The 26,936-nt window shown below is 38.0% G+C and overlaps 3 protein-coding genes across 3 annotated transcripts in view; all 3 read left to right on the forward strand.

The window, feature by feature from the left end:
- The first annotated feature begins 218 nt into the window (after positions 1-218).
- LOC140243460 (tRNA (cytosine(72)-C(5))-methyltransferase NSUN6-like) lies at positions 219-9,224 on the forward strand. Its single transcript, XM_072323136.1, has 9 exons — positions 219-284; positions 2,264-2,434; positions 2,784-2,985; positions 3,775-3,931; positions 4,270-4,430; positions 5,882-6,079; positions 6,605-6,759; positions 7,629-7,754; positions 9,045-9,224. The coding sequence occupies exons 1-9, from the start codon at positions 219-221 to the stop codon at positions 9,222-9,224; spliced, it is 1,416 nt and encodes a 471-aa protein (XP_072179237.1).
- A 1,589-nt stretch (positions 9,225-10,813) lies between these two features.
- LOC140243461 (hedgehog-interacting protein-like) lies at positions 10,814-18,959 on the forward strand. Its single transcript, XM_072323137.1, has 5 exons — positions 10,814-10,893; positions 11,644-11,811; positions 14,817-14,890; positions 15,645-15,746; positions 18,521-18,959. The coding sequence occupies exons 1-5, from the start codon at positions 10,814-10,816 to the stop codon at positions 18,616-18,618; spliced, it is 522 nt and encodes a 173-aa protein (XP_072179238.1). The 3' UTR covers positions 18,619-18,959.
- Positions 18,960-25,137: 6,178 nt separating this feature from the next.
- Positions 25,138-26,936, forward strand: part of LOC140243462 (uncharacterized) — a 64,384-nt gene continuing 62,585 nt past the window's right edge. Inside the window, exons 1-2 of the mRNA XM_072323139.1 lie at positions 25,138-25,281; positions 25,912-26,011. Of these exons, the coding sequence (XP_072179240.1) occupies positions 25,153-25,281; positions 25,912-26,011 (229 nt within the window). The 5' untranslated portion in view covers positions 25,138-25,152. The remainder of the gene's footprint in view (positions 25,282-25,911; positions 26,012-26,936) is intronic.

A 26,936-nucleotide genomic window follows, 5' to 3' on the forward strand; every position in this document is an offset into this window, starting at 1 on the left:
CAGCCATCTTCTCAGATGGAAAATGAACAAGCAAACAAAAACCTGAGTCCTTTAGAACTATATAGATCTAGAGTAAAAGTGGCGGTTTGCGGACGCATAAGGGTTTTTCCACTCTGAAACGCAAACTTGCTAATTGCTTTAACCCAGGTTATATCATAGCGGTTGACCACTAACCAGTTTACAATATTGTAAAAATCGCAAGACCAATGTCCATCGCGATGGTAAAAAAAGACCACGGCTGCGATCCGGCAGAGCGTCCGCTGGTTTGCGACCGTGGTAGTCTGGTTTGCGGCCCAATGTACAATTCCTATGCGTTACGCGCGTGCTCCGCGATCTTCTGCTGAACGCCTCATGTTGGCTCGCGAATGTTGCGTAAGCGCCAAGTCCCATTGCGAAAGCACGTGAAAAGGGCTCGTGCGCTTGCACTGACCCGAACAGGCATGGCGGTGTTATTGTTGTCTTTCTCATGTTTTTCCTATTTTTTCGGTCGTAACATCCACTTCCGGAAAAAAATGGTGGCCCACATCGGCTCTCGAAAGTTCTATTTCTACGTGAGGACATGTATTCAAAATCCGCAAACATCGGGAAAACGACAAAATATCCAGTTTCTTAGACCTTTAACCCTTAACTGTGATGTTAAGAAGTACCGAAAATGAAGTTTTTGATGCGAGATGTCATCATTTAAGTGAGAAAATTTCACTTTTGTTGGAGATTTTTTCCATGTTATCAGTTGGATTTTGTAGAATGATAGTGTGTTAGTGAATGTGTGGTATACATGTATAAAGTGTGTGGCTGTGTTCAGTGTTATATAACCAAATATGCTGTAGTGGCCGCAAACCGCCGGACGGCCGCTAACTGCAACACTTACCCTATATTCTAACGTTAGACTAGAATCTATTTGTCACGCATTATACAGGTTTATGTGATGTAGATACTACCAGGTGTCTAAATGTGTTGGCTATCTCGTTCGTATTTGGGGACCTAGAACATCTAATTCATTTCGCCAGTTTATGACGCTTTAGAATGTACTTTCAGATCCAGGTAAAAGTGTTATATCTCAAATTCTATATCCAAATTGCAGCCAAATTGGAGTACATGTAAATATTTGAAAGCTTATTTTCAGTCACTTGCATAAATGTTTACCGAATCGGTTACTGTATTTATAAGCTATTATTTTCATGAGGTTCAATTTTCACAAATTTCGTGAATCATTGTTGGACCGCAAATTTAACAACACACAAAAATGTCACCCATGCCCTGGTGTAATCGTGCCCTTACGACAGCTTTGTGTCAATTCGCGAAAACAACATCTCGTGAAAATGCCTATGGTCTCCTCATTCGCGATTATATCTGTATGGGAAAATAGCAGCTTGAACAGTATCGAGAAGCATTGTTATTGAAGGTGACTTGCATGCCATGGCTTAAAACAGCTATATGGTGTATGCTGCCGACTGCGACACAATCTGAAACTGAATTTATCCAATTTTATGTAAATATGAGTGCTTGGTATCTTTCAAGTAACCAGGAGCTACTAATCAATGTAAAGATGATAAAGGCAACTTGAAAAAAAAAAAATCAGTTGAGAAATGCAGTTTCTAAACACACATGAACATACATACACACACGCACCAACCCAAACATATGTTTGCATGCATATATGTGTGTTTGACTTTGCTGTTGGTTGGCTTTTTCCAGTTTGCTTGACACAGTTTTCAGGCCAACTGAGAAGCTGTTCAAAGCATATTCCAAACTGTCGAGGTTTATCAAAGAACTGCTGGTTGTAATGACCCTTTGATAGAAGTACAAGATGTTTTAACTTATCATGTGCATTTCTGTGTATTCAAAATGGCAGAGGTTATTTCTCTTCGAGTAACTTCAAAGTATGCTACATATGATACGTACAATTGTGAAGTCAAGTTGGAAATGATACTTCCTGAAAGCAATAATACATTGGCTCCAAAGATCCATCAACACGTACCAGCTATTTCCGCCGTGACATTAGTGCCCGTCACATTTTTTTTTAGTAGTCAAGTACATATCTGTGAACTGTCGCCATACACAAATATTCTAGTGTAATATTGGTCTTGTTTTCCAACATGTCATTGCAAATCAAGCCATTAGGCAAGGGGAAGCAGTACATTGTGTTCTCTAACTCCTCCCTATCCCTTCTTTCCTGTTCTTTCCATGTCTTCCCCATTCCACACTCCCACATTATCAACATGTGTGTGTGTGTGTGTGTGTCTCTCTCTCTCTCTCTCTTCAGCCTACTGGCAGTGATGGAGTAGCAGGCCAGGATGTCAGCAACACTGGGTCTGTGTTCAACAGCCTTCTCCAGACTCTCGGCATTCCTCCAGCCTTCACTGTACTCCGGGTTAATGATCTGCGTCACCGCAGAGAAGATGTTCAACGGAATCTTCAAAAGTGCCTTGACAAGGTAAGCATGTTCCCTGTCATGGTCATTGGTTTCTAGCAGTGAGAGTGACTGTGTCATGCTGTTCTTTACTGGGGGCTTTTGTGTTTTACAATGACATAATGCACTGTGCATTTTGACATCATTTTAAAGCTCCGCATGCTTGTTACAATCTTTAATTTAAGCTTCAGTGTTTACTATAAACACACAGCTCCTCGATGATTGTTGACTGTTAGAGAGTAATGGATAAATTGTAACATTGGGTTAATAATGAGGATATGAACTGGAGATTTGAATGCAGTAATTTCCTAGTGACAATGACTACAACATTATAATGACTTTTTTTTGTTTTTCTTGAAATTTACATTTGCAGCAATATGAGCAGAAAGATTGTCCTGTTCCCAAGATTATTCCTCACCCTCTCCTGCCTGATGTTCTGATAATACCGAGTGTATGTCGAGACAATTCAGAGGTAGTCCCAGTGGACAAGGAAGTCATTGTTGACCTGTTGTGTGGCATGGCAGTGCTCAGAGGGGCAGAGATATTTGCGCCCGGAGTCATGGCAGCTCCAGTGGGTACGTTGAAGTACAAACCTGTGTTATATACAGTGGATTGAAGTGATACAGACACTAGCTTGTCTGTATTTATACAAAGCAAAGAATCCAGCATGCTGAATAACGTGAAATTTTTGTAGGTTTGTTGAGAAATAATGCATTACAACATGCCCTTTCCTTCCAAAGATATGGCAAAAATTAACTGGATTATAAAAATCTTATACTGTAAAAGCGGAAATTTTTTGCACATTTTACGCAACCAGAAGCTAGCATGAAAATATAAGCACGCAAATATTTTTGCAACCCATATGTTCCAGTAATTAATGTCCTGATTCTGGGGAATTAAAAACATGCGAAATTCATCTTACCCAGCCGAGTGCAAAATAAAAAAAAAATACGCAAAATTATCCACTTTTACAGTATGTAAAAGCTTTAGAGACTCATTTTTGTTTGTTTTTATTTGTTTGTTTGTTTGTTGTTTTTGTTGTTGTTGTTGGTTTTTTTTTTTGGGGGGGGGGGTAGTTGGGGCTGTGAAGACCAAGAGAGAGCAAATTGTTTAGGAGTAGCACAAATGACAAGTATTGTGCAATGTTTTCTCGTAGCTACAACATACAACATAAAAGTGCATTATATGTATGAGTTCATTGCATGCTTTTACCCTGAGATGGTGCCCTGTAATTCTTTCTTTTATAGGGTGTGCCAATGGTGTCATGTATGAACATTGTGCTGGAGAGTGTCTAATGTTTTGAATGGCTAAAGTTCCTTCCATCTTCAATGATCCCCTATTTGTTCTCTCTTGTCTGAATTTAGCAATGAACAGGGGAGACAAAGTGGCTGTGTACTCAGATGTCAAGGGACTGTGTCGCCGTGGACTGACCACCAGATTTGACGGAGACAGGATGTTCCTGGGCAATGGCACTGCAGTGATGAGCAGGCATGATATCTTTGTGGCAACAGCAACACCTAGGTTTGTACACTACTCCAGCAATACCTAGGTTTGTACACTACTCCACAGATAGTTAGTTTTGCAAATTTACTCATTATACTTAAAAGCCAGATGTGTTGTTGACCAGCAATCTTGACCATTTTTAGGGGTTGTTTTATTGTAATATTATGTCCAAATGGCTTACCTTGTAAATTGTACTGTAAACTATGATGAAACTGAACATGCTTTTGAAGCCACAGAAATATATGAAAAGTCTACAGTCCTTTTCTGATAAAAACAAAAGAGACAATACATTGGCAAGATGACCTCTGACCCTTGACCTCTGCATTCATCTTTCCTCCCTACGTATGTGTTAATAGTGGAACAGCAGTAGTGATGTCTGAGCCTGTTTTTGACTGCCCCGGCCTGAATGGAGTTCTCCCAGGCCAGATCTTTCTGCAGAACCTGCCCTCCATAGTGGCTGGCCATGTTCTCTCCCCTAGGCCTGGTGAAGCTGTCCTGGATATGTGTGCTGCCCCAGGTATGGTGTCAAGCAGATATGAGCATCTCAACATGATATCATCATGTTTATTATGTGTTCAAGGATATGAATGTAATGCATGTGTTGATAAGTATTTGCTGCTGATGATGTTGGAATATCTACTCTCCAAGTGCAATATTTTCTGTACATAATTGATTTCCACAGCAAGGTCTGCTACTGAAATATTCATCTTTTTTCACCCATCAAACACCCAAAGATTGGGAACTGTCATTTTGTTAAGTACTTAGAACTGTATTTTTGCATTTTTGTGCCTCTACAACCAAGTTGTGGATTTGATGTGTCTTCTGCTTTTGCCCACACCCCAGCACTGAACCAAAACATTGGCTGGATTTCCATCAAATCATGAAAAGTAAAGAATGACAGAATTATTGAATGGAAAGTAAATTAGAACTTGAGAAGCACTCTGAGAGCGCAGACCTCCGCCAAGCATGCAAATCATTTTCACCACTGGTCTTGTTCTTTCATAGAGATATCAGTGATTTTCACCCATACGTACTTATAGCATTGTGTGCTGAAAGTCGCCTGATTTCCCAGTATAGAAGCCTTTTTTACGTCATAAACCCCTCAGCTGCACGGCGCGCCTCACCCCAGCAGAAACTAGAGCACGCACTTTAGTGCGCGCAGGCAAACCTCAAATACGCGCAGCCTGAACTCCCAAGTTCATTGACCCTACCTGCCAAAATATCAAAAATCCTTCATAAATTCCCCCAAAATTCTCGGATCACTACCAAAAGTTAATCGTTTGTTACTTGTGTCATTCTCAACCTTTCCTGCAAGTTTCATCCCAATCCGTTAACTACTTTTTGAGTTATTTTGCACACGGACAAACTAACTAACTAACAAACTAACTAACTAACTAACGAACGAACGAACGAACAAACAAACCAACGGTAACGAACACATAACCTCCTCCCTTGGCGGAGGTAAAAAGTAGAATAAGTGAAGCAAAATGGAAATGGTTCTCACATTTAGGAATGCATGTTTCCACAAAGCTTCAGGCCCTTGTGTCTTTTGAAACATTCAACATTTTCCTGGTGACGGGATCTTAACCCGTTGAGGATGGACTGATTTGCTACAACACACATTTCCCATAGACACCTGCTCGAGTATTCTCTGGACTCATCCTTAATGGGTTAATGTCCATTCATGTGAGCTGATGTTATTTCTTCTACTATGATGTCCATGTGTATTTATTAAGGACAGTGGTTCTCTGTTTCAAAAAAATACTGTAGGCCTTTTCCTTGTCAGAAAATCTGGAATTCCACTTCTGATTGGTTAAGAAATGGGAAGTCCATTTTGCCATGGACTTTATGCACGTGTGAAGAACTCATGTTTTGTTTGCATAAGATTTCCATTCCTTTTGCTGCACTCACAGAAAATCACTGTAGCTAATTTGTAAAAGGTCTGTGGTGGTATTTCTCTTTCCTCAGGTGGCAAGACGACTCATATAGCAACCCTCATGAAAGATGAGGGAACTGTGGTAGCCCTTGACAAGGCCTCGGCCAAAATCAGCAAAATCGAGGAGAATGCAAACAGCCTGGGTCTGACATGTATCAAGGCTTTTTGCTTTGATGGAAGAAAGGCTGCCAAGGCATCAGCTAACAGTGTGGTTTCTACAGCAGTGGAGGGTAAGAAATACAAAGGACTTTTTGAGTCTGAACAACAACTCAGGCTTAATACTGTATGGCAGATCAGAGAATACCCAAAACTGTCTAAAACAAGACATTTAAGATAAAATCATGAAACAGGATTAAAGATTGAGAGGTTGTTAATGGAGGGAAAAATGTCAAAATATAGCAAACAAATTCCAAAGTTCAATTTGTGTAACATGCCAAGTCTTCCTTTCTGTCATTTACCACTTTGCACTTGATGTATGCATCATTTGATAGATTAGTTTTTTGTTAACACTCATTTGAAATGATCGTAAATTCTTCTGAAAAGTAAAAGTTTCTTTTGTGTTGAGTGCAAACCCTTTAAAGTACTTGGCTAAAAAGTATTCATAATGTGTTGTGGTGTCACTAAGAATTCTAAACTGATATGGAACTTATCCTATAGGCGGCATGAAGCTCAAAATTGTTCTGTTGATTTTGTACACAGTTAAAAATTGAAAGACACATCCTTTTTTTTTTTGCCATTCTCATTTGTCCTTCCAGACATCTGGCAGCCCCCGTTCCCTCCCATGACCTTTGATAGAATCTTGCTGGATGCCCCCTGCAGTGGACTTGGACAGCGCCCTCAAGTCTATAACAAAATGAGCCTGAAGGAGCTGAAATCTTATCCTTCCTACCAACGACAACTATTCAGCACAGTAAGTGCATAGAGACACTTTGATTACGAAAAGTTTCTGATTTGTATTTGATTGACAAATTGCCCTAAATCAATTAAATTGGGCACCAATTATTCAGTGGTTTAGTAGTAGCCATGATAAAAAATCATGGGCATACATACTCAAGTTGGCCTTGAACCAACGATCACCTGATTACTAGACAGGCCTCATTTTTTATCATTGGTGCTACTAGAACACTAAATAATCATGGCATATTTTATGTTTATGTAGGGCAATTTGTTAATCAGTTACACTTAAAGAAAAGCTTGAGGCAAGAATTCATTACTTTTAATAACTTTATGACTTTTTCAAAAATTGTCCTCAAATAGGAAGACACTTTTGGCATTAGGGATTTCTGTGATTGGGGAACTTGTTGTTGTTTTTTTTTTGTTCTCAAAATCTTTTTTGCTCGCTCTGCAAGAAGGATTCATCAGAATAAAATGGTAAGTGGACGTAAGCTTGTATTGTGAACACAGTTATTCTTTAACCTCTGTATTGTATGGTAGATAGCTGAAATAATGTTAAGATCATGTAGGCAAATCACTACAATAGATGACAGATTAGATTGTGATGATGTTGATGACCATGCAAGGATAGCATTCTAAAGACATGAAGAGATGAAATATGATCTAATACTAGTACATGATATTACATGCTTCGTTTCAAGCATCCCCATTACACATGGCAGAGCTGCACCAAGAATTGTTTGTACAAAAAAAAAGTGGAAAAAAAAGTTATATCAAATGATTACTATTACATCAGGTGTTTGAAAACTTAGTGAAGCCGTGTTTCTGAATCAATGGGATATTCACCCTTGGCAAATAATATTGAAAGTGTGTTAATGCTCCTAGGCTGTGCAGCTTCTCAAAGATGGAGGAACCCTGGTATACAGCACCTGCACGATCACTTTGGAAGAGAATGAAGGTTTGGTGGCATGGGCATTGAAGAATCATCCTGAAATGAGACTAGTTTTGCCGGTGAGCAGAGTATCTGTGTTGAAGAGTTATTGTTCTGTTTTGCTTTGTTTTTTAATTCAAATTCCCCTCCACACCCCTCCCGTATTTTCTCCTTTCAGTCTTGCAATATTCTCAGACATGTCATATATTGTGTGAATAAGACCTCAAGAGATATTGTACTACCAAATTTGTAGCACAGATCACATGAGTACCATATAGGAAATGGTAATTTACAAGATGGCTATTGAGTTTTCTCTTTTAATTTGTGTTGCATGGGAAAAATCCAAGAAAAAACTTCTTTAAAACTCCTCATCAGAATTCCACTGTTTGTAAAAATGGCCCATCTCAAGTTTTCTCACTTTTATTGGTTTGATAAATCTCCGCAGAAAACTGGCCAATAAATTTACTGAGCTCACAAAGCAAAAATATTTGCACCCATTTGACCCCAGAAAATAAAAAATCAGAGAGATATATGTAGTGCCAGTTTTTTGTATCATTTTTATTCTTTCATGTAATTTTAGGTTGAATTGTTCACATATACAGTCACAGATGTCTTGTGTCAATTCATTGTGTGTATATAATGTCTTGCAATGTCACATTGCAGTGCGGCTATTGGCTGCTGATTGTTACGAACATTTGGCATGGATATCGGCTTATTGTGTTGGCGGGAGTTGAGCATGGAAAAAATTGCAAGGAAATGCTTTGTTGTAATTTATCTTAGATATGCCTCCTGGCACAGGTGTTATGTCTGTCTTGAGTTTGTTATGAATGCTTCTAGGCCTTCTTTAAATCAGATTTTGAGTTTAGACTAAGCAGCCCCTCATAAGCAAATGTATATACTAATACAATTCCTAGTGGCTGTAGAAATGTGAATGCCCCTTGATGATATGTTTGCACAGTGAGTCATAAGGATGCTGATGTATACATTTTGCTCACGGGATCAATGCCTTTTGAAGATGATGCTATTATTTTAGGAGAGCATGAGTAAAGGTGATGTTTCAGGTGACAGATGAGGTTGCTCATGAAGTACCACAGCTGATCAATAGCAATATTACAACTATAATATTTAAACAGCCAATTAAAATCAATACCACTTTTGCACTCATGTAAGTTATGACTACTTTTGTCTTCAAATACATGACCGTACATAGACAAGTGAGGCCTTTATTATTGTTATATCTCTATTTGTGTACATAGATATTGCTGATGTACAATCATAGATTGTTGCTTGGATTATGAATGGTGTTATGTTGCATGTAAAAGCTTTGCGTGTGTGTTCACAAGTTTTCCTTACTCTGTCTGTCCAAACAGGAGCCTCATATAGGAGGTCATGGCCTTCCCATTGCTGATTTGAGCCAGGATGACCAACACAAAGTCCAGCGCTTCTGGCCCTCCTCTAGCATAACAGAATCATGTGTGGACAGTGTGTCATGTGATAATGACACAATAGGATTCTTCATTGCCAAGTTCATGAAGTCATCAGAAAGATGACTTGTGCTTCTTCATTTGCAATGGCATCTGTCTGAAAATCCTTTGGTTTTGTTGTTTCCTTTTGAGTATGGCAGTTTATTTTCAAGAAATAATGTCCAAGTGATTAGTGCTTATTAAACTCTATCATCATGGAACAAAAATGAATGAACAAGGCTGCAGAATTTTTCACAATAAATTAGCCTGCTTGCAGAATTTTATATTTTGCTGGTATAACGTGATATTTTGCACACGTTTTGAGACTGACATTATAGAATTTAAACATTCTGTCTGGGTATCACACTACAATGTATAAAGACTCTTTGTACAAGTTAAAGCTAGTTGCTAGGGAGTGGCTGTTATAAGAGAAATACATAAGGACTTATAGAATGCATGTTATTATCCTTTGAGCATCTTTCAAATAAGATGATGTGATCATATGAACTTAGACCATAAAAACATAAGCAGTAAAGTGATTATGTAGCAAACTGTGACAAAAGTATATATCAGAATTGATTATGAAGTATGATGTCATCATCACTCTCCTGCCAGGAGGCTTTCTAAGGTGAATCCTGTGTAAAATTTTGAAATAGATATATTTGTTCAGAATATGGATATCAAGACATTGACTGAAAATTACATCACCGTATGTGCCATTTTGTATACCCTTATATGTAAAGTTATTCTTCTTTCAATGCTGAATTATTACAAGAGGATGAAATAGGAAATGACATAGGCCCTAAAAGTTTTCTAATGTGGGAAATGATGCGTACTAATATTGCAGTTGTAACCCCAAATTACTCTGATTAAATAAGCTTACTGACAAACCACCAAGTTAATTAAACAGTGCACAAAAAGAATATTCAAAGAATGATGGTAATGATAGGTTGTCATGAATATGAATTGCACTAAATAACTGATTATGAAAATATGAAATAATTGATATTTGCTATGCAAATTACTGGAAGTTTGTAGTTACATGACCTGTGTGGAGTTAGTGGTCATCAGGAAAGAAAAAGTGCAGAAATATTATGTCATTGATTTAATGCAATTTGCTGCATCATATAATCTTGTGATATAAGTTTAACATTTATATTGACACCCCATTGTTTTCATGTTTTAACCAAACTTTTGAGAGTCAGCTTCTGAAATGTCACAGTTGACATCATACCATATGTCGCATTACAAAAGCACAACCAGCAGTGATTACAATTTTGCACAAAACTTCTTTAAACCAAGTACTGTCTACAGCTGTCACCACTCAGCAATCTGTCAGTCTAATTAAGAGTTCTCAAGAGCCTTGAAAATTGATTAAATTCAGAACATGAAGAAAAGGGCAAAGTTAATTAATTTGTGTGTAAATAATGTTTTGGACATCCGGCTTGAACAATGGCACAAATTGGAGATATTATTCAACTCTTTGGATAATAAAAGAGCAGTACGGGAGCAACTTGCAATCATTTGTTAAGATAACTCCACATACAAGAGGAGTTCCTGTGGTCATTGTGAGCAAGTATTTCACCGAGTATATTGGAGACAGATACTGCCAGAAACTGTATGAGATCTGTTAGAAGAGAAAAGTCGCAGGTGCCAGGGACGAGTCTACTGGAAGAATGTCCTTCCTGCAGTGGTGTGTACCAGTGGCCTTTGCCATGCTGGTACTCGGAGGATGTCATCCACAAGCTCAGGCAGAGTAAGTGTCTGTTCTTGGATGACTTTGATTTTGTGATTTCCACAGTTCAATGCAGTTCTCACTGAATCAAGCAAAATATCAGTAACTATGGTATTTAAAATACTGTATAAGCTGTTTCTTTCTCGAGAGTATAATTTTTGCAAACTTCGCGAATCACTGTTGGACGACAAATTTAACAACATGCGAAAATGTCGCTATGTGCTCAGTTAATAGTGCACTTACAAGCCTCATCGTCAATTTGCAAAAACATCACATGAAAATGTCTGTGACCTCATTTGTGAAAATATCTGTACGCAAAAATAACAGCTTACACAGTACAGTTCTTCATATTATTAGCTGTCAAATTGGTACACTGCTTGTAGCACCTAGACCTCTTGGAAGTATGAATGTAATCCAGCTATCAAGAATTGTCTGTAAGAGCTGAAAGTCAAGGGCTTCACATGTTTCATATTGAACATTAAGGTAAAGGTATGTGCTCCTCAATTTCTGCTTGTTATCATTCATTCTTCTACACAAGGAAGACTTTGTCTAAAACAATCAATCACTTGACTAAAGCTGTTTGCAAACAGTAGCAGAGAGTAGTGAACTTTATTGAAATTTTATTACTAACAGTTGACTGTCTCGTCTGACTGTCAGAAGAAGAAGAAAAAAACAACAACCAAAAATATCTTCCCTGTGGCCCATGACATCCAGTGAGTCCTGTCTAGAATAACTGGTACGGTAATCTTATTGGGTTCTATATTTGTTCAGGTCACGATTCTGTGAAGGCTCCAAGAAGGTCCAGCAGGAAGTGACCGAGCGCAGCCTCCTACCCTGTAGTGACCTTCGTGACCCAAAGGTCAAATCCGAGGGCTGGATCCTGGACAAAGACACAACCCCATATGAAGTGGATGGGGTGACCCTCTGTCCAGTCATGCGGTAAGCTTTATCCAGCACATCCCCTCTCCCCAATACTAGATGTTTTGAGAAGAGATCATTAAAATGTGTCTGAAGTCTTTACATGGAAATCTGTTGATCAATTGCCACTTCCCAAATTAAAACTGTATACGCCGCATATTTCGCGAGGTTTTTATTTTCGCGAATTTCCCAAGTCAGGAGCTATTCGCGAAATTAAAGACACGCGAAAGATATTGACTCCGATCCCGATGTGAATGTGACGTACGCATGAACACTTCTCCGTTCAGTACAGGACTCGACGAAATGGCTAAATCGCGAATTTAGCCATTCACAAATTCCAGATTCGCGAAAATTTAGACTCGCGAAATATATGGTGATACAGTAGCTGGAATGAAGTATTAAAGGATGACTTACAGGTCACTTTATGTTGCAGGGCCCTGACTCTTTGGAGATGCCCATAAATTGGAAATAATAACATATTTGTTCATTTTATAACATTTTTGATTTTCATTATTATATTTTTCTTTTCTTCTGTAATAAACTATGTTTGTAGAAGTGAACACTCAATTGGGATTATCATAGAGTAGATGTAGGTAAATGTAAAAAGAATATACAGTGAAACCCCGTTATAACGAGTTCGGTTATAACGAGGAACCGCTTATAACGAGGTGATCGCGTCGGTCCCGTTTTCCTTTGCGTGTAAACCTATGGCAGAACGAATCGGTTATAACGAGCTCGGTTATAACGAGATTCCGGTTATAACGAGGACAATTTCGGTAAATCATGATAAAGAAAAACATAAGCATTTTGATCGGATATAACGAGGTTCCATTTCTTGACCAAATTGCCGCTTTCAAACACGCGACAAATGAAACATTGAAAACCGAATTCACGCTATCCACGTCTTTTCCCGTTTTGCAGAGAACCGTTCCTTCCATGTTTTCTTCTTAATCACGCGATAAGACACAGGAATACCTTCCGATGTTCCTACTAAATTATTAAACATAATCATTCGATTTTCTTTTTCGCGAGAAACGAGTGCGTGATATGAGGTCAGACCACAGCGCAACGAGAAAAAAAAAAAATAGATAACGCATTCAAAAACTTTTCATGTAGCGACATTATGTGACCAAAAATGGACAACTGGAATGCGTGTGCAACTCATTATTATATCCTTTCCAATTTTAGTTCCGACTTCCAGTTCTTTTGCTGGTTTTGAGCAAATATGAGTTTGGATGATTAATGCCGAAATAATAAAATCATCGCCCAGATCCCGCCGGGTGACAGTAGCGTTAAAATAGTTGAGTAACGCGTGTTAACCTACTTAATCGGTGTTCAGAAAAAGAAACAAACGCATTTATTGGTTTGAATAGATCTGGATTTGTTCATTATCATTTCATAAAATGATAATTCGAATATGAGTGTGTGATCAAAGCAGAAATAATTAGTGAAATCATCGCGATCCCGCCGGGTGACAGTAGAGTACATATAGTTGAATAACGCATGTTAAGCTACTTAATCGGTGTTCAGAAAAAGAAACAAACGCATGTTTTAGTTTGAATATATCTGGATTTGTTCATTATCTTTTAACGAATGATAATTTAAAAATGAGTGTCTATGATTAAAGCCAAAATAATTAATGAAATCATCGCGATCTCGCCGGGTGACAGTAGCGTAAAAATAGTTGAATAACGCATGTTAACCTACTTAATCAGTGCTCGGAAAAAGAAACAAACGCATTCAACAGTTCAAGAACGGATGTACAAAACGCGAAGAGATTTTCGGAAGAAAATAAAGAACGCATTTTTAATCCCTTCGAGCGCAACGATCATACATTGTATAAAATTACAGCCAAATGATTCATGAAATTATCGAATTCCCGCTGGGCACCAACAGCGTAAAATACCTCGCAAGTTAGCGGTAAACAACGCACGTATGTTACTTTGAAATCATCGCGATCTCGCCAGGTGACAGTAGCGTAAAAAAAGTTGAATGACGCATGTTAACCTAAATCAGAAAAAGAAACAAACGCATTTATTAGTTTGAATAGATCTGGGTTTGTTCATTATCACAATTTTAACACTGCATTTCACAATGGTGATTTTTTCTTTCTTTCGGAATGGTCTACCAGGTACAGAATTGCGTAAAAAGGATGACAACCTCCCACATTCAATCCTGTCGCATATTTTTCAAGAACGGTCGTACAAAACGCGAAGAGATTTTCGGAAGAAAATAAAGAACGTATTTTTTATCCATTTGGGCGCAACGATCATACATTGTACAAGATTACAGCCGAAATGATTCATGAAAACATCGCATTCCTGCTGGGCACCAACAGCGTAAAAATACCTAGCAAGTTACGGTAAACAAGGCCTGTATGTTCCTCTATATATTTGCGCTGGTGTTTGTTTGAAAAAGCTTAACAAACAAGAATTACAATAAAGAATTAACTTATCATTTCAGCCCCTATTTCTTCGTCTAATTCACAAATAATTTCCCTTTATTCTCTCAATAATAACGCTCAATAATTGTGTAATAACAACGCAAAGGATATATTCTTAAGTTTCATTGATGGGTATATGACGTCATGCTTATGTTTTTCTTTGTTTTTGATGCGTACGGTTATAACGAGGTACCGGTTATAACGAGGTAATATCGCCGGTCCCACGGACCTCGTTATAACGGGGTTTCACTGTATAGAAGGACTGAAATACTATGCATCTTTAAGCTTAATGGAGCTCTGGTCTTTTTTTCTTTTTTTTTCTTCAGCATTTCATGGACAAAAAAAATTATGTGCTCCATCAATTGCACAATTATAATTATTTCAGTTTTTCTATTATTTGGTATTCTTTGCCATTTGTTCACACACAAAATATTTTCCCTTCAAAGAGCATAGCAAATGTTCTGTCCATGGGGAAACATGCCAAAAATGCTTTGTTATCATATGATCGTTATGTTAATCCAATCAGTGGCTTGTATTTGATTTAAGAATGTTATCATCTATTGTCCCTTGCCCCTGTGCACAGGACTGGTCAGAAGGAGACTATTGTCCCAACTGTAGAGTGCTGCTCAGGTTACCAGGGAACCCTCTGTGATGAAGGTACGTCTGCTCACTCACTTGAATGCATAAACCTCTGCATGATCTGGAGAACCACTGAAGATAAAGATTTGTTTGTTGTTTTTTTCCTTTCACCATGTTTTTATAGAAAATATATAAAGTGTAAGTATGAGGTTTAAAAGACCATTAAAGTGTTTCTTAATCATATGCACAACATAAATTCCTTTCTTTTTTATTTTATCAGCAGGAAAATTAATATCACACCTGTCTCAAAAACCTACATGTAGTAGGTTTTGAAACAACATGAATCCACACATTTCCTTGAATTATTTATTTACAGTTAGTCTGCCAGATCTGTAACAATTTTTTGATGTTTACAGTTTGGGATAATAATTCAGGTCAAATTTTGAATTGTCTGGTGAAGCTTTAGTTGGTTTCAAGTGACAGTAATTGGTTATCTGTGAAAAAACAGGGAAAGTCCATATTTGAAGTTGTAATCAGAAGAGTGGCATGAGTTTGTTTTGTGATGTGACGACAATGCAGTTACATGTTGATGTAAGGAAGAATAATTTCATAAAATTACTTGTGAGGATCTCTTGATTTGTTTTCAGCATGGTAGACATATGACATTAACTTTTCTGATAGACTTTTATCCTCTGGGTGTTTCCATACATAATTATATACATATATACATACATACACACAATTTGTACATATCTTTGAATCATAGTTATGTGTACATTTACAATGTATACATGTCTTATTCACATACGTACATTTTCATGTGTCAATCCAGCTGTGTGTACCTTGGGCTGTGCTAACGGAGGGACGTGTGTGGCCCCTGAGCAGTGTGCCTGTCCAGCTGGATTCCAGGGGGCAAGATGCCAGTACTTTACAGGTGAGAAGAGGCCAAAAGTTTTCACTGCATTGCTCTGACCAAGATGGCAAGAATCCTTTTTTAGTAGTGAAAGTCATACTCTGCAGTAGTTTGAAAATGTCAGTAGTCTGTGTTCTCGGGTGAAGTTTAAACCCGATCATTTACTTGGAACTTTGGAGCGATGTTAAACTGTATTTGATTGTCACTTGTTAGAAAGTTAGATTTGTTATTATGAAATACACTATGGTTATATAGATAATTTTATGGTTTTTGTTTTCTAGGGGTGATATGACTAAACACTATAATTTCATCAATGATAATATATTTTTTGTGTTTGTTTGTCTGTTTGTTTGTTTGTTTTGTTTTTTTTTGTTTTTTTTTTTTTGTAATACTTTCACCTGTCCTATGTCTTGATCGTAATGCAATATTATTTCCTATTATTCTGTCTGTTGGGAACTACCCTGACAAGACTCCGGTCTTTTGTAGCTTCCATGTTTCATTTATAGTTGTTATTATGTTACGTATGCATGTTCATGTACTTGTTTACTGTCCTCAGTTTGTCGTTGTACAAATTATATGTTTTTTAAATGAAACAAAATAAAGTTCAAGTTCAAGTTCAAGTTCAAGTTCATTTGCCTCCAAACAACCTGCAAAACACATTAAGTCTTCTCTACTAAAAAAATTACGAATCCAAATGACTGTTTGCATATTGAGAATGGGATGCAAATGTAAAGTGTGACTGAATCAATGTATGATTTTACATTTTTTTAATTTAAATTAAACAATTTTTAGATTTTAATCAAATTTCATTATAGTGTACGATATTCCTTGGTGAAGCAGAGTCATATAAACAAAGTTATGTCATATGACAGTTAAGGATATAAGTTGCAATGAAGGATTAATGGTCAAATTTTGAATATATAACAGGTTTAGAATAAAGATTAAGAATTACGGAGTTTCACTCAAAGTTTGGTACAATCACAAACTGATGGAGCATTTTACTGGTCTCATTTTAGGATCAAGCAAGCTTAAGGTCAGTCTTTGAGGTCAAGATCTGATGACAAGATGTCATGCAATGGCATAAGGCTTGAATTAAAAGGCATTTTATAGTTTTCATTGAGATGGGGATTCAGGTTAACTTTTTTGCAAAATGAAACCATGAAATATTAAAGAGCATACAATTTTGAGAGGAGTTAAAAGTTTGTTAGATGAAAATCGGTTTTAAATGGCTGAGATATCCAAAAACAAGGCAAGGCAAATTGGCCCTAATACAAGTAGGTCCGATTAAAAGATGGGTCCCACTTTTTAGCTCACCTGAGCCAAAGGCTCAAGTGAGCTATTGCGATCGCCCTTCGTCCGGCGTCCGTCGTGCGTCGTGCGTCGTCCGTCGTGCATAAACTTTTTACATTTTCATCTTCTTCTTGAAAACCCTAAGACCGATTTCCATCAAACTTGGCAGGTAGCATCCCTAGGGGGTTAGGAACTCAATTTCTTAAAATGGGCACCATGCCCCACCCAGGGGGCCCCCAGGGGGGGCCCCAAACCCCCCAAAATTAAGGAATCTGTAAAAATCTTCTTCTCTAGAACCAGAAGTGATAGAGCTAAGTTAATACTATGAGTTAGTACATTGATGACTGTAGTTTCAAGTTTGTTCATGGCAGAATCAGGGGTGCCCCCCTTGGGACCCAGGGGAGGGGGGTGGGGAGCGGTCCTAATGGGGCCTAAATTGTACATTTTCATCTTCTTCATGAGAACCCCATGACCCATTTTCACCAAACTTGGCAGGTAGCATCCCTAGGGGGGTTAGGATCTCAATCTGTTAAAATGGGCACCATGCCCCACCCAGGGGGCCCCCAGGGGGCCCCAAACCCCCCAAAATGAAGAACTCTTTAAAAATCTTCTCTAGAATCAGAAGTTATAGAGCAAAGATAATACTATGAGTGAGTACATTAATGACTGTAGTTTCAAGTTTGTTCATAGCAGATCCAGGGGTGCCCCTCTTGGGAGTGGGAGAAAGGTCCGAATGGGGGCCTGAATTGTACATTTTCATCTTCTTCCTGAAAACCTCATGATGGATTTTTGTCAAACTTGACAGGTAGCATCCCTAGGGGTCAGGATCTCAATTTATCAAAATGGGCACCATGCCCCACCCAGGGGGCCCCAGGGGGCCCCAATCTCCCCAAATTAAGGAATCTTAAAAAAATTTGGGCCCTTTTTTTTTTATTGTACATTTTCATCTTCTACTTGAGAATGCCTGGTCAAATTTTAGTAGAGCTGTGAATAATTTAGATTAGTGACTGCGTGAAAGGTGAACTTGCGATACTCAGGTGAGCGCTAGACCCGCGGGTCTCTTGTTATTTTGACGACTTTGTTTATTAGGTGTCCATGACCACTGCAAAGAATGAATGCTGTTCTTATTTTTGAAGAGTTTTTAGGTTCATCATAATACATTTTCATGTGCCTCCTGCATGAACAGTGGAGAAAATGTCACATAGAAGTAATATGGGTCTGCAAAAACAAACAAGCAAACAAACAAACAAAATCTAGTACCTTCATTTAGTCTTGTGCTTCCAAACTTTAAATCTATGTGGAGGAAGGACCATTCCCTCAGAAAATACTAAAATTCAGAAATTAACATTGTCAGCCCAAAATGCATGTTTTGAGGTCTGCTTGGAAATTGACCTGTGCAGTTTTTTGTGTTTTTTGTATGCGAGGTCACATATGGAGGCACAGTAGTTCACATTTATCAATGCCACCTGTTCCTACACTTTAATTTCTGTGTTTTTCTTTTTTAGATGTGCTTTCTGGGGCCATGAAGGAAGAGCTCTTCAGTGTCAAGAAGAGGAGTGGAGGCCAGGAGGGTGATCACCATGATGATGGTGAGTTGCCATGACAACACTGAAGATAGCAAGCTGATAAAAGTTGTCACAACTCAACTGGGATTAATGCAGCAGCTGTATAGTTATCTTCTGTGCTAAATCCGTAGGACAACATAATCTTTTACCTAGAAGGCTTTTCTGTGACTTCAGTTTTCCTTACTTGTAATCAAATTTGCACTTTAAATAGTCAACAGAGGTTATGATGTAAATCAGATCCATTAAGGTGATATATGTCTAAGCATGAATTATTACATTGCACTTTAACCCTAACTAGGCCGGGCTATTTAGGTAGTTGATAGAGCCGGGGGGGGGGGGGCCTCCCAGGCCCCCCCTCCAGATCTCGGCCGTCGACCGCGCGATCGCGACGAAAATTGGCACACACATTGCCTATGATGTAATCTAAAATACCAGGAACTTAATTTTTCAAAAAATCTCCGTTTATGCTAAATTATGCTAATTTATGCATGATGATGCATAAAATCAGACTAATTGGTATAAATCACAAAATAAAGCTCAAAACAGGCGCATTTTTTGTGTAAATATTCTTTTTAGTGTCCTTAGCAAATGTAATAAAAAAGAATTGTGATATCAGAAAAAATTCTTAAGTATTTTATTGTTTTTTTGAATTTCTTATGTATTTCTTTGTTTTTTCGACTTTATGTTTTTCATTGTTTTTTCGAAGAAATTTGTCCGCGACATCGCTCCGAACAAGAAAATATGTTATTCATTGATTTTAATCAATAAAACACCAAAATAATCATGCTTTTATGAAATTTGCCAGTAAGCACAGTTTGCATTGAAATTGTACACGAATTAACGTTTTTGAGCAATTTTTGGTCTGACATGCATGTACATATTTATGCGTAACTTCGGAACCGCGCACCTGCGCGTCGCAAATTTGGTGTCAAAAGATGCGGGAGACTCGAAAGAAAAAAGTCATGAAACGTCGCGGCGATAGCTTTTTGCGATTGCGATACATCGCGCGGAACGTCGAGGGGGGGGGCCTCGCAGGCCCCCCCCCCCCGGCCTAGTTAGGGTTAAGTTTCACATTGTAATTCAAGAACTATCATTTGGTCATTCAGTATTGTATGGTGTGTGCTATGTAGGCGCAAAGGGCAGCTGTGGGTAACTTAACCTATCTGCCTGAAGAATTTACATTCTGTTGCCATTTTCTTATTCATAATTTCATGATTTCTGTCTTCATCTTCTAGTTTCATCTCCCCCCCCCCCTTGTTTATAAACACTTGGAGCTTCACAGACTAATTTGCTCTTTACATGTGTGATAGCATATCACTTTCCTTTGCAAACTAATGGAATATTGAGCATGTGTATAGGACAATTATGAACATGTACATCGTTTGAACTGAAACATGCAGGAACAACTGTCACGGTGATGTAGTGATTTTGTAAGGTGTAGGGATCATGAGGGGCAGATTGATGTCCTATATGAAAGTATGTGTGACTTCTATATCATCTGTCCTATTTTCTATCACATCATTATAGTGCCCTAGAAGAGAAACAGGTTTTGATAGTAATAATGATAGTACATTCTGCTTCATGCTGCCAAATGATCTTTGCTTTATATTTTAAAAAAAATGTAAATTTTAAACACATTTTTAAATTAGATATTATTACTGCTAATTCAGAAACTTATATTCCATGTTAAAGTGTAAGCAATTACCAAAATAAAAAAAAAGGATGTAAATGTTTTTGAAACAGCAGTAGTGTGATAAACAGTGATGAGGAAATTAAACGTTGAATGGAGAATATGCCTCTTCCTGGAAGAAACTAATATGTGATTATCGAGAATAAACATCTATGAGAATAGACATAACAAATGAGAAGCCTGATGCTTCCAAACATAAACAAGTAAATAATCTTTGATAAATACCCCCCACAAATTATAATTTCTTTCTTAATGGTCATCCAGCAACCTGTCAGTGCTTAAGACATTTATGACTGATGCAGTTTTAGTACTTGATACTGGAGAGCTCGCCTGTCCGTTCTTGAACCCTCTCAGCAACACCAACTCAAGATAACATTGACCTTGTACACAAACAGGCTACCTCTGTTAATGACAGAAATTCTGATCCCAGAGAAAGGACATTTGATTTGACTAGAAAGTAAAAGTTGTTTGTCTTTGCCATTTTAAAGTTAAATGTAAGTTGTAGAAACATTATTCATCATCATGTCCTTGACATCTTTAAACGTGTAGTGAGTTTGCATTTCTGTACATTCTTGAGGGTTGATTGGAGCACTTTTGGTATTAAAGTCATGTATCCACATATAATAATATGTCTCCTGGCCTTTCCTTTGTGTTGAGTTTAAATCAATGGTGAAAAGCTTAGCTTAGATTAGTCTTTAATTAACCAGAATAGAGAGGACCTTGACCCATAATTACTATCTAACTCTAATTATCAATATTTGCACATCAGCATTGAGTAAGTAAACACTGCATGTACTGTATCCAAGTTTTAATTAAGTAGTAGGGCTAAAGACCTTTGAATGAAAAACAGGCAGAAAGGTGGCAGCTCTGTCAATATTAGATCTGCAACAGCTTGGATGTCTTACTGTGACAGTTGAGTGCTTCGGGTTGTTGTTTTTTTAAGATGTATTCAATACCCTAGGTTTCCTTTCTTCTCTAGATTCAGCCTTCGTGTTGCATGTAGAATGTCTGTGTGTATTTCACTCTCCCATATTCTACAATGTAGTTCATAATATATTTTGTTCTTTTCTAACTGCTTTTACTTTTCCTACTGTGCTAATTATTTTCCTTATGTATCCCAAACTGGCATTCTTTTTTTTTGTGTGTGTGTGTCCAGTCATATATCTTACCCTCTCTTTCTCTCTTTCTCATTCTCTTTCTCTCAACTCTTCCCTTTGCCCTCGTATTTTGCTTCACCTTTTTTCCCCTTCCCGAACCCTCTTATTTCATGTCAATCATCTGCTTACTAGTCATTATAAACCCTATTTGCACACTTCCCCTTTTTGTTAAGTGTTAGTTCCCATGGTGTTTATCTAGAAATTGTTGACTCTATGCTTTCTCTGTTTGTTTCTTAAAGCAGAATTTTATCCCAAGTATGTGCATTACATGATGCATAGATATTATTTTAATGATTCCTACTTTCCCAAATTATCTAACCAATATTCATTGCATAGACACCCACATGCATGTAAGGTTTTATTCTCGCATAGATGTTACCACAACTCAATCATCATGCAGTCAGCCTGTAAAAATTGCATTAATAGGAAATAAAACAACACAAATATCCATCCACAGATGTACATGAACTTGAATTAATTTAAGATGACTCACTTTAAGGTCAGGTACAAATACTTTTTAATGCATTGATTCTTTGTTCAGATCGTTATGGGCAACCATACTATGTTTTGTGTGGGAAAATGAATATCTTATTACTTATATGGCATTTGCTCAACTCCAACTTACTGTGACCATATCCTGATATAAATAGAGTTTGTAATACCACTATAAATAAGGGTAATTCTGATATATTGCATTGAAAAAAAAAAAAGAAGAAGATGTATATGGAAGATGATGCATCTAAATATCATCTTTTGAAAGGGGATACTAATTCAATTCAAAAACTAACTTCAAAGAATAACACCACTCTAAATCTTTCAATAATTCCATGTGTTTGTCATGATTTGTCTGCTTAAATCTAGATGCTGAATGCTCAGATCTTTTATCAGTGATTGAAAAACAGGGCAAAAGCAGTGAGAGCAACATTGGCTCAAATGAAAGTAAACATAGCAAAAACAGTTCTCGTGATAAGAAAGGCATTGAAAATTAAAAAAAAAAAGATGTATATGGAAGATAATGCATTTAAATATCATCTTTTGAAAGGGGATACTAGTTCAATTCAAAAACTAACTTCAAAGAATAACACCACTCTAAATCTTTCAATAATTCCATGTGTTTGTCATGATTTGTCTGCTTAAATCTAGATGCTGAACGCTCAGATCTTTTATCAGTGATTGAAAAACGGGGCAAAAGCAGTGAGAGCAACATTGACTCAAATGAAAGTAAACATAGCAAAAGCAGTTCTCGTGATAAGGAAGGCTCTAAGGAGGATAGAGGTTCATCTTCCAAAGGGAGAAAGAATGACTCAAAGGAATCAAGCAAGAACAAGTCTGAGGAGGGTAAAGGTTCTTCATCCAAAGGCAGTAAGAATGTCTCAAAGGAATCTAACAAGGACAAGTCAAGGGAGTCTGAAGATTCTTCTTCCAAAGGGAAAAAGAATGACTTCAAGGAATCAAGCAAGGACAAATCCAATGAGAGTAAAGTTTCATCCTCCAAAGAGAAGGAGAAAGACTCACATGAATCCAGTAAAGACAAGTCTAAAGAAAGTAAAGGTTCTTCCTCCCGAAGCACTAAGAATAAGTCTAAGGAATCTGGTAAGGACAAGTCTAATGAGTCTGAAGGTTCTTCTTCCAAGGAGAGAAAGAATGACTCAAAGGAATCAAGTAAGGACAAATCCAATGAGAGTAAAGAAAGGGAGAATGACTCAAAAGAATCAAACAAAGACAAGTCTGCAGAAAGGAAAGGATCTTCTAAAGGTGATATGAATGACTCGGAGGAATCTAGCAAGGGCAAGTCCAAAGAAGATAAAGATTCAACTTCAAGAGACAGAAATAAGTCTAAGGAATCTAGCAAGAACAGGTCTGGGGAGTCTGAAGGTTCTTCTTCCAGGAGGAGAAAGAATGATTCCAAGGAATCAAGCAAGGACAAATCCAAGGAGAGAATAAGTTCATCCTCAAAAGAGAGGAAGGTCTCAAAGGAATCAAGTAAAGATAAGAGTAAAGAAAGTAAAAGTTTTTCTAAAGGCGGTAAGAATGACTCTGAGGAATCTAGCAAGGGCAGGTCCAAAGAAGATAAAGATTCATCCTCCAGAGGCAGTAAGAATAAGTCTAAGGAATCTAGTAAGGACAAATCCAAGGAGAGAAAAGTTTCATCCTCCAAAGAAAGGGAGAATGACTCAAAAGAATCAAACAAGGACAAGTCTGCAGAAAGTAAAGGGTCTTCTGAAGGCCATATGAATGACTCTGAGGAATCTAGCAAGGGAAAGTCCAGAGAAGATAAAGATTCATCCTCCAGAGGCAGTAAGAATAAGTCTAAGGAATCTAGCAAGAGCAAGTCTAAGGAGTCTGAAGGTTCTTCTTCCAAGGGGAGAAAGAACGACTCAAAGGAATCAAGCAAGGGCAAGTCCAAGGAAAGTAAAGGCTCTTCTAGTGGCAGTAACAATGAGTCTAAGGAATCTAGCCAGAACAAGCCTAAGGAGTCTGAAGGTTCTTCATCCAAGGAGAGAAAGAATAACTCAAAGGAGTTGAGCAAGGACAAATCCAAGGAGAGAAAAGTTTCATCCTCCAAAGAGAGGAAGGTCTCAAAGGAATCAAGTAAAGATAAGACTAAAGAAAGTAAAAGTTCTTCTAAAGGCAGTGAGAATGACTCTGTGGAATCTAGCAAGGGCAAGTCCAAGGAAGATAAAGATTCCTCCTCCAGAGGCAGTAAGAACAAGTCTAAGGAATCTAGCAAGAACAAGTCTAATGAGTCTGAAGGTTCCTCTTCCAAAGGAAGAAAGAATGACTCCAAGGATTCCAGCAAGGATATATCCAAGGAAAGAAAAGATTCATCCTCCAAAGAGGGGAAGGTCTCAAATGAATTAAGTAAAGACAAGACTGAAGAAAGTAGAGGTTCTTCTAAAGGTAGTAAGAACGACTCTGAGGAATCTAGAAAGGGCAAGTCCAAAGAAGATAAACATTCAACTTCAAGAGACAGTAAAAATAAGTCCAAAGAATCTAGCAAGAACAGGTCTGGGGAGAGTGACGATTCTTCCAGAGGGAGAAAGCGTGATTCAAAGGAAAAGGGCACAGACAAGTCCAAGGAAAGTAAAGACTCTTCTAATGCCAGTAATAATGAGTCTAAGGAATCCGAAGGTTCTTCTTCCAAGGGGAGAAAGAATGACTCCAAGAAATCAGGCAAGGCAAGCAGATCTAACTCCAAGAAGTCTTCAAGTGCTGGCTCTGTTAGAGAGAAGTCATCTAAGAAGAGCAATAACACATCAGGAAAGAGTTTTTCAAAGACTTCTTCAGGTGGAAGTCATTCTAAACCAAAAGAGTCAGTGTCTGAAGCCAACCAAAATACCTATCGGTCTCTGATAGACATGTGGTCTCCCTTTGTTGTCCCCACTGAATTGTTCACAACTGCAAACCCCCCACTGACAGAGTCCAAAACAACTTCAGGCATATCCACCTCAAAAAGTGATATAAACCTTGCATCAGAGCTGTCTGTACCAAGCAGGATCTCACTGTTCCACTCATCTGCAGGAGGTTCCCAAGATGAGGAGTCTGACTACCCTACAGACGTTGGTGAGCCAGAGTTATTTACAACCAAACCACCGCCAGCAACATGGTCATTTACTGATCCACACCACCATCCAGAGGAGCCACTGGAGGTTGCTGCAGCAATGAACAACTCCCTTGCCCTGCGAACATCAGCAACGTGTGCCTCCTGGAGTAGTGATCATTTCATGACCTTTGATGGGACATTCTATAGCTTCTCTGGCACCTGTTCCTACACCCTGGCTGCAGCCCTGGATGGAACCTGGCAAGTGACAATCAGGAACAAGGACTGTGATGTCCTTTCTACATGCTTCAAGGTGAGTTTAATCAGATGTGGGCGAATGAAATTTCTAATGGTCTTGCTGTATGTATGTTGCTACGAGTTTCTGTGTACATAACAGCTTTTGAATTAGCTTCTTAGCCCTTCACATAATAATTGACTTTCATCTTAATTTCATTTTCATCTCATTTGAGATCTTATTGCCCTAAGATTATTAAATTGTCTTTTCAGATTCCAACATTTGGGCATTTTTGGATGAGTACAGGACTTGGGCTAAATTGCATATTTTCATAGTGTTGTGGAATGATTACAGTACTCAAATGCATCAGGCATTATGGTTATGATATTTACATATCATCTGAAATATATGAGCCCTTCTTGCATCATTATGTGCCCTCTCCTCTGCATTATACTGTGTTTATTATGAGCCAAAGGAAAATTAATTTGTCAGTCAGAGAAGACAGATTGTCTAACAGTATACTGCCCAAGATTCCCATTCTATGCTGCCTACTGCTTTTGGAGACATGATATGAAATGAACAATAATGTTCTGTCTCATACTAAACGTGTATGCTAATAAGTGTGAAGAATGTCCCAATCTCTGTGTCTTTGTCTGTGTCTTGAGATTATGCTCTCTTTTCCTTGCTGTGTATGGTCATTTATGGCAGAGTCTGGAGTTCATCCTTGGGCTAGATGTCATCACAGTAGAGCTGAACATGGTCTCCATCAATGACAATCCAATGGTCTCATTTCCTTTCATGGAAAATGGTAAATTTGCCCTTTGTCAAACATCTACACTGTATGCCAGCAATATAGTGCCCTGTTGCATAAAAAGATGCAATCAAACCTAAGTCAGGTATCAGCCAATCATAACCCATTATTCAGATACTTACGTTTGATTTTCAGACTTATGTATGTTTGATCTGAACTTTTATGCAACAGGGCCCTGATGTTCCAAATTTACTTCATGCATGTGCTCATTTTAATACCCTGTGGCAAATGCTAGGGACTGTATTTCTGAAGGGACAGCTCAATGTCACAGCTATCTGCATAAATCACTTGTGTACTAAACTATCGCATATTGTCAACTGGTTGTCCAGTTTCATCCCTGTAAATTTTCCAGTCTTATCTGAAATCTGTCCAGAGCAGAGTTGCAGCCTTGCTAGCCTACAATAAGCCAGTTCGGGGTTAGCTCATGGGCACATCGGTACAAATGACCTTTCTTCTTTCTCAGTTGATTAGGCACTCCACGAGTTTTCAAGCGAGAGAAGGTATTTCAGCTTACCCGACGTAACAATTTATGGAATTCATCAGTCATGCTCAAACAAAGAATGAACTTGCGTAGACCAATTGACCAGAATGATCCATCAATTAGCACTTTTGAAAGCATCCATTTCATTATTTCTCATTGAATGTATTAACAATCTTTTTCTATTGATATTGTCAAATTCCATTTTTGCTGTCAGGTGGATGTGCTGGCAAGCACCACTCATAATGATCACTTGAATAATCATTACATCACAGATGCTTATCTCAGTGAATAAAAAACCAACATGCTCTGCCGGTACTGATGACCTTTTTCTGCTCATGCTCAAAGTGGAACCCCGAACTGGCTTATTAGCTCCACTCATTCAGATTCATTCATCTACATGTTATTATAAACTACAGACTGACATCTTTGACAAGGGCATAT

Source organism: Diadema setosum, chromosome 20 (genome assembly GCF_964275005.1).
Source record: "Diadema setosum chromosome 20, eeDiaSeto1, whole genome shotgun sequence".
Classification (NCBI taxonomy): Eukaryota; Metazoa; Echinodermata; class Echinoidea; order Diadematoida; family Diadematidae; genus Diadema; species Diadema setosum.

What these genes read in the sequence shown, in the direction of transcription:
- LOC140243460 (XM_072323136.1), top strand. Translation starts at nt 219, where the DNA reads ATGGTAAAAAAAGACCACGGCTGCGATCCGGCAGAGCGTCCGCTGGTT. An exon ending in GGTTTCTACAGCAGTGGAGG is followed by an intron (nt 6,080 to 6,604) that starts GTAAGAAATACA and finishes TTGTCCTTCCAG; the next exon opens with ACATCTGGCAGCCCCCGTTC. An exon ending in AAATGAGACTAGTTTTGCCG is followed by an intron (nt 7,755 to 9,044) that starts GTGAGCAGAGTA and finishes CTGTCCAAACAG; the next exon opens with GAGCCTCATATAGGAGGTCA.
- LOC140243461 (XM_072323137.1), top strand. Translation starts at nt 10,814, where the DNA reads ATGTCCTTCCTGCAGTGGTGTGTACCAGTGGCCTTTGCCATGCTGGTA. An exon ending in ACCCTCTGTCCAGTCATGCG is followed by an intron (nt 11,812 to 14,816) that starts GTAAGCTTTATC and finishes CCCTGTGCACAG; the next exon opens with GACTGGTCAGAAGGAGACTA. An exon ending in AAGATGCCAGTACTTTACAG is followed by an intron (nt 15,747 to 18,520) that starts GTGAGAAGAGGC and finishes TTTCTTTTTTAG; the next exon opens with ATGTGCTTTCTGGGGCCATG.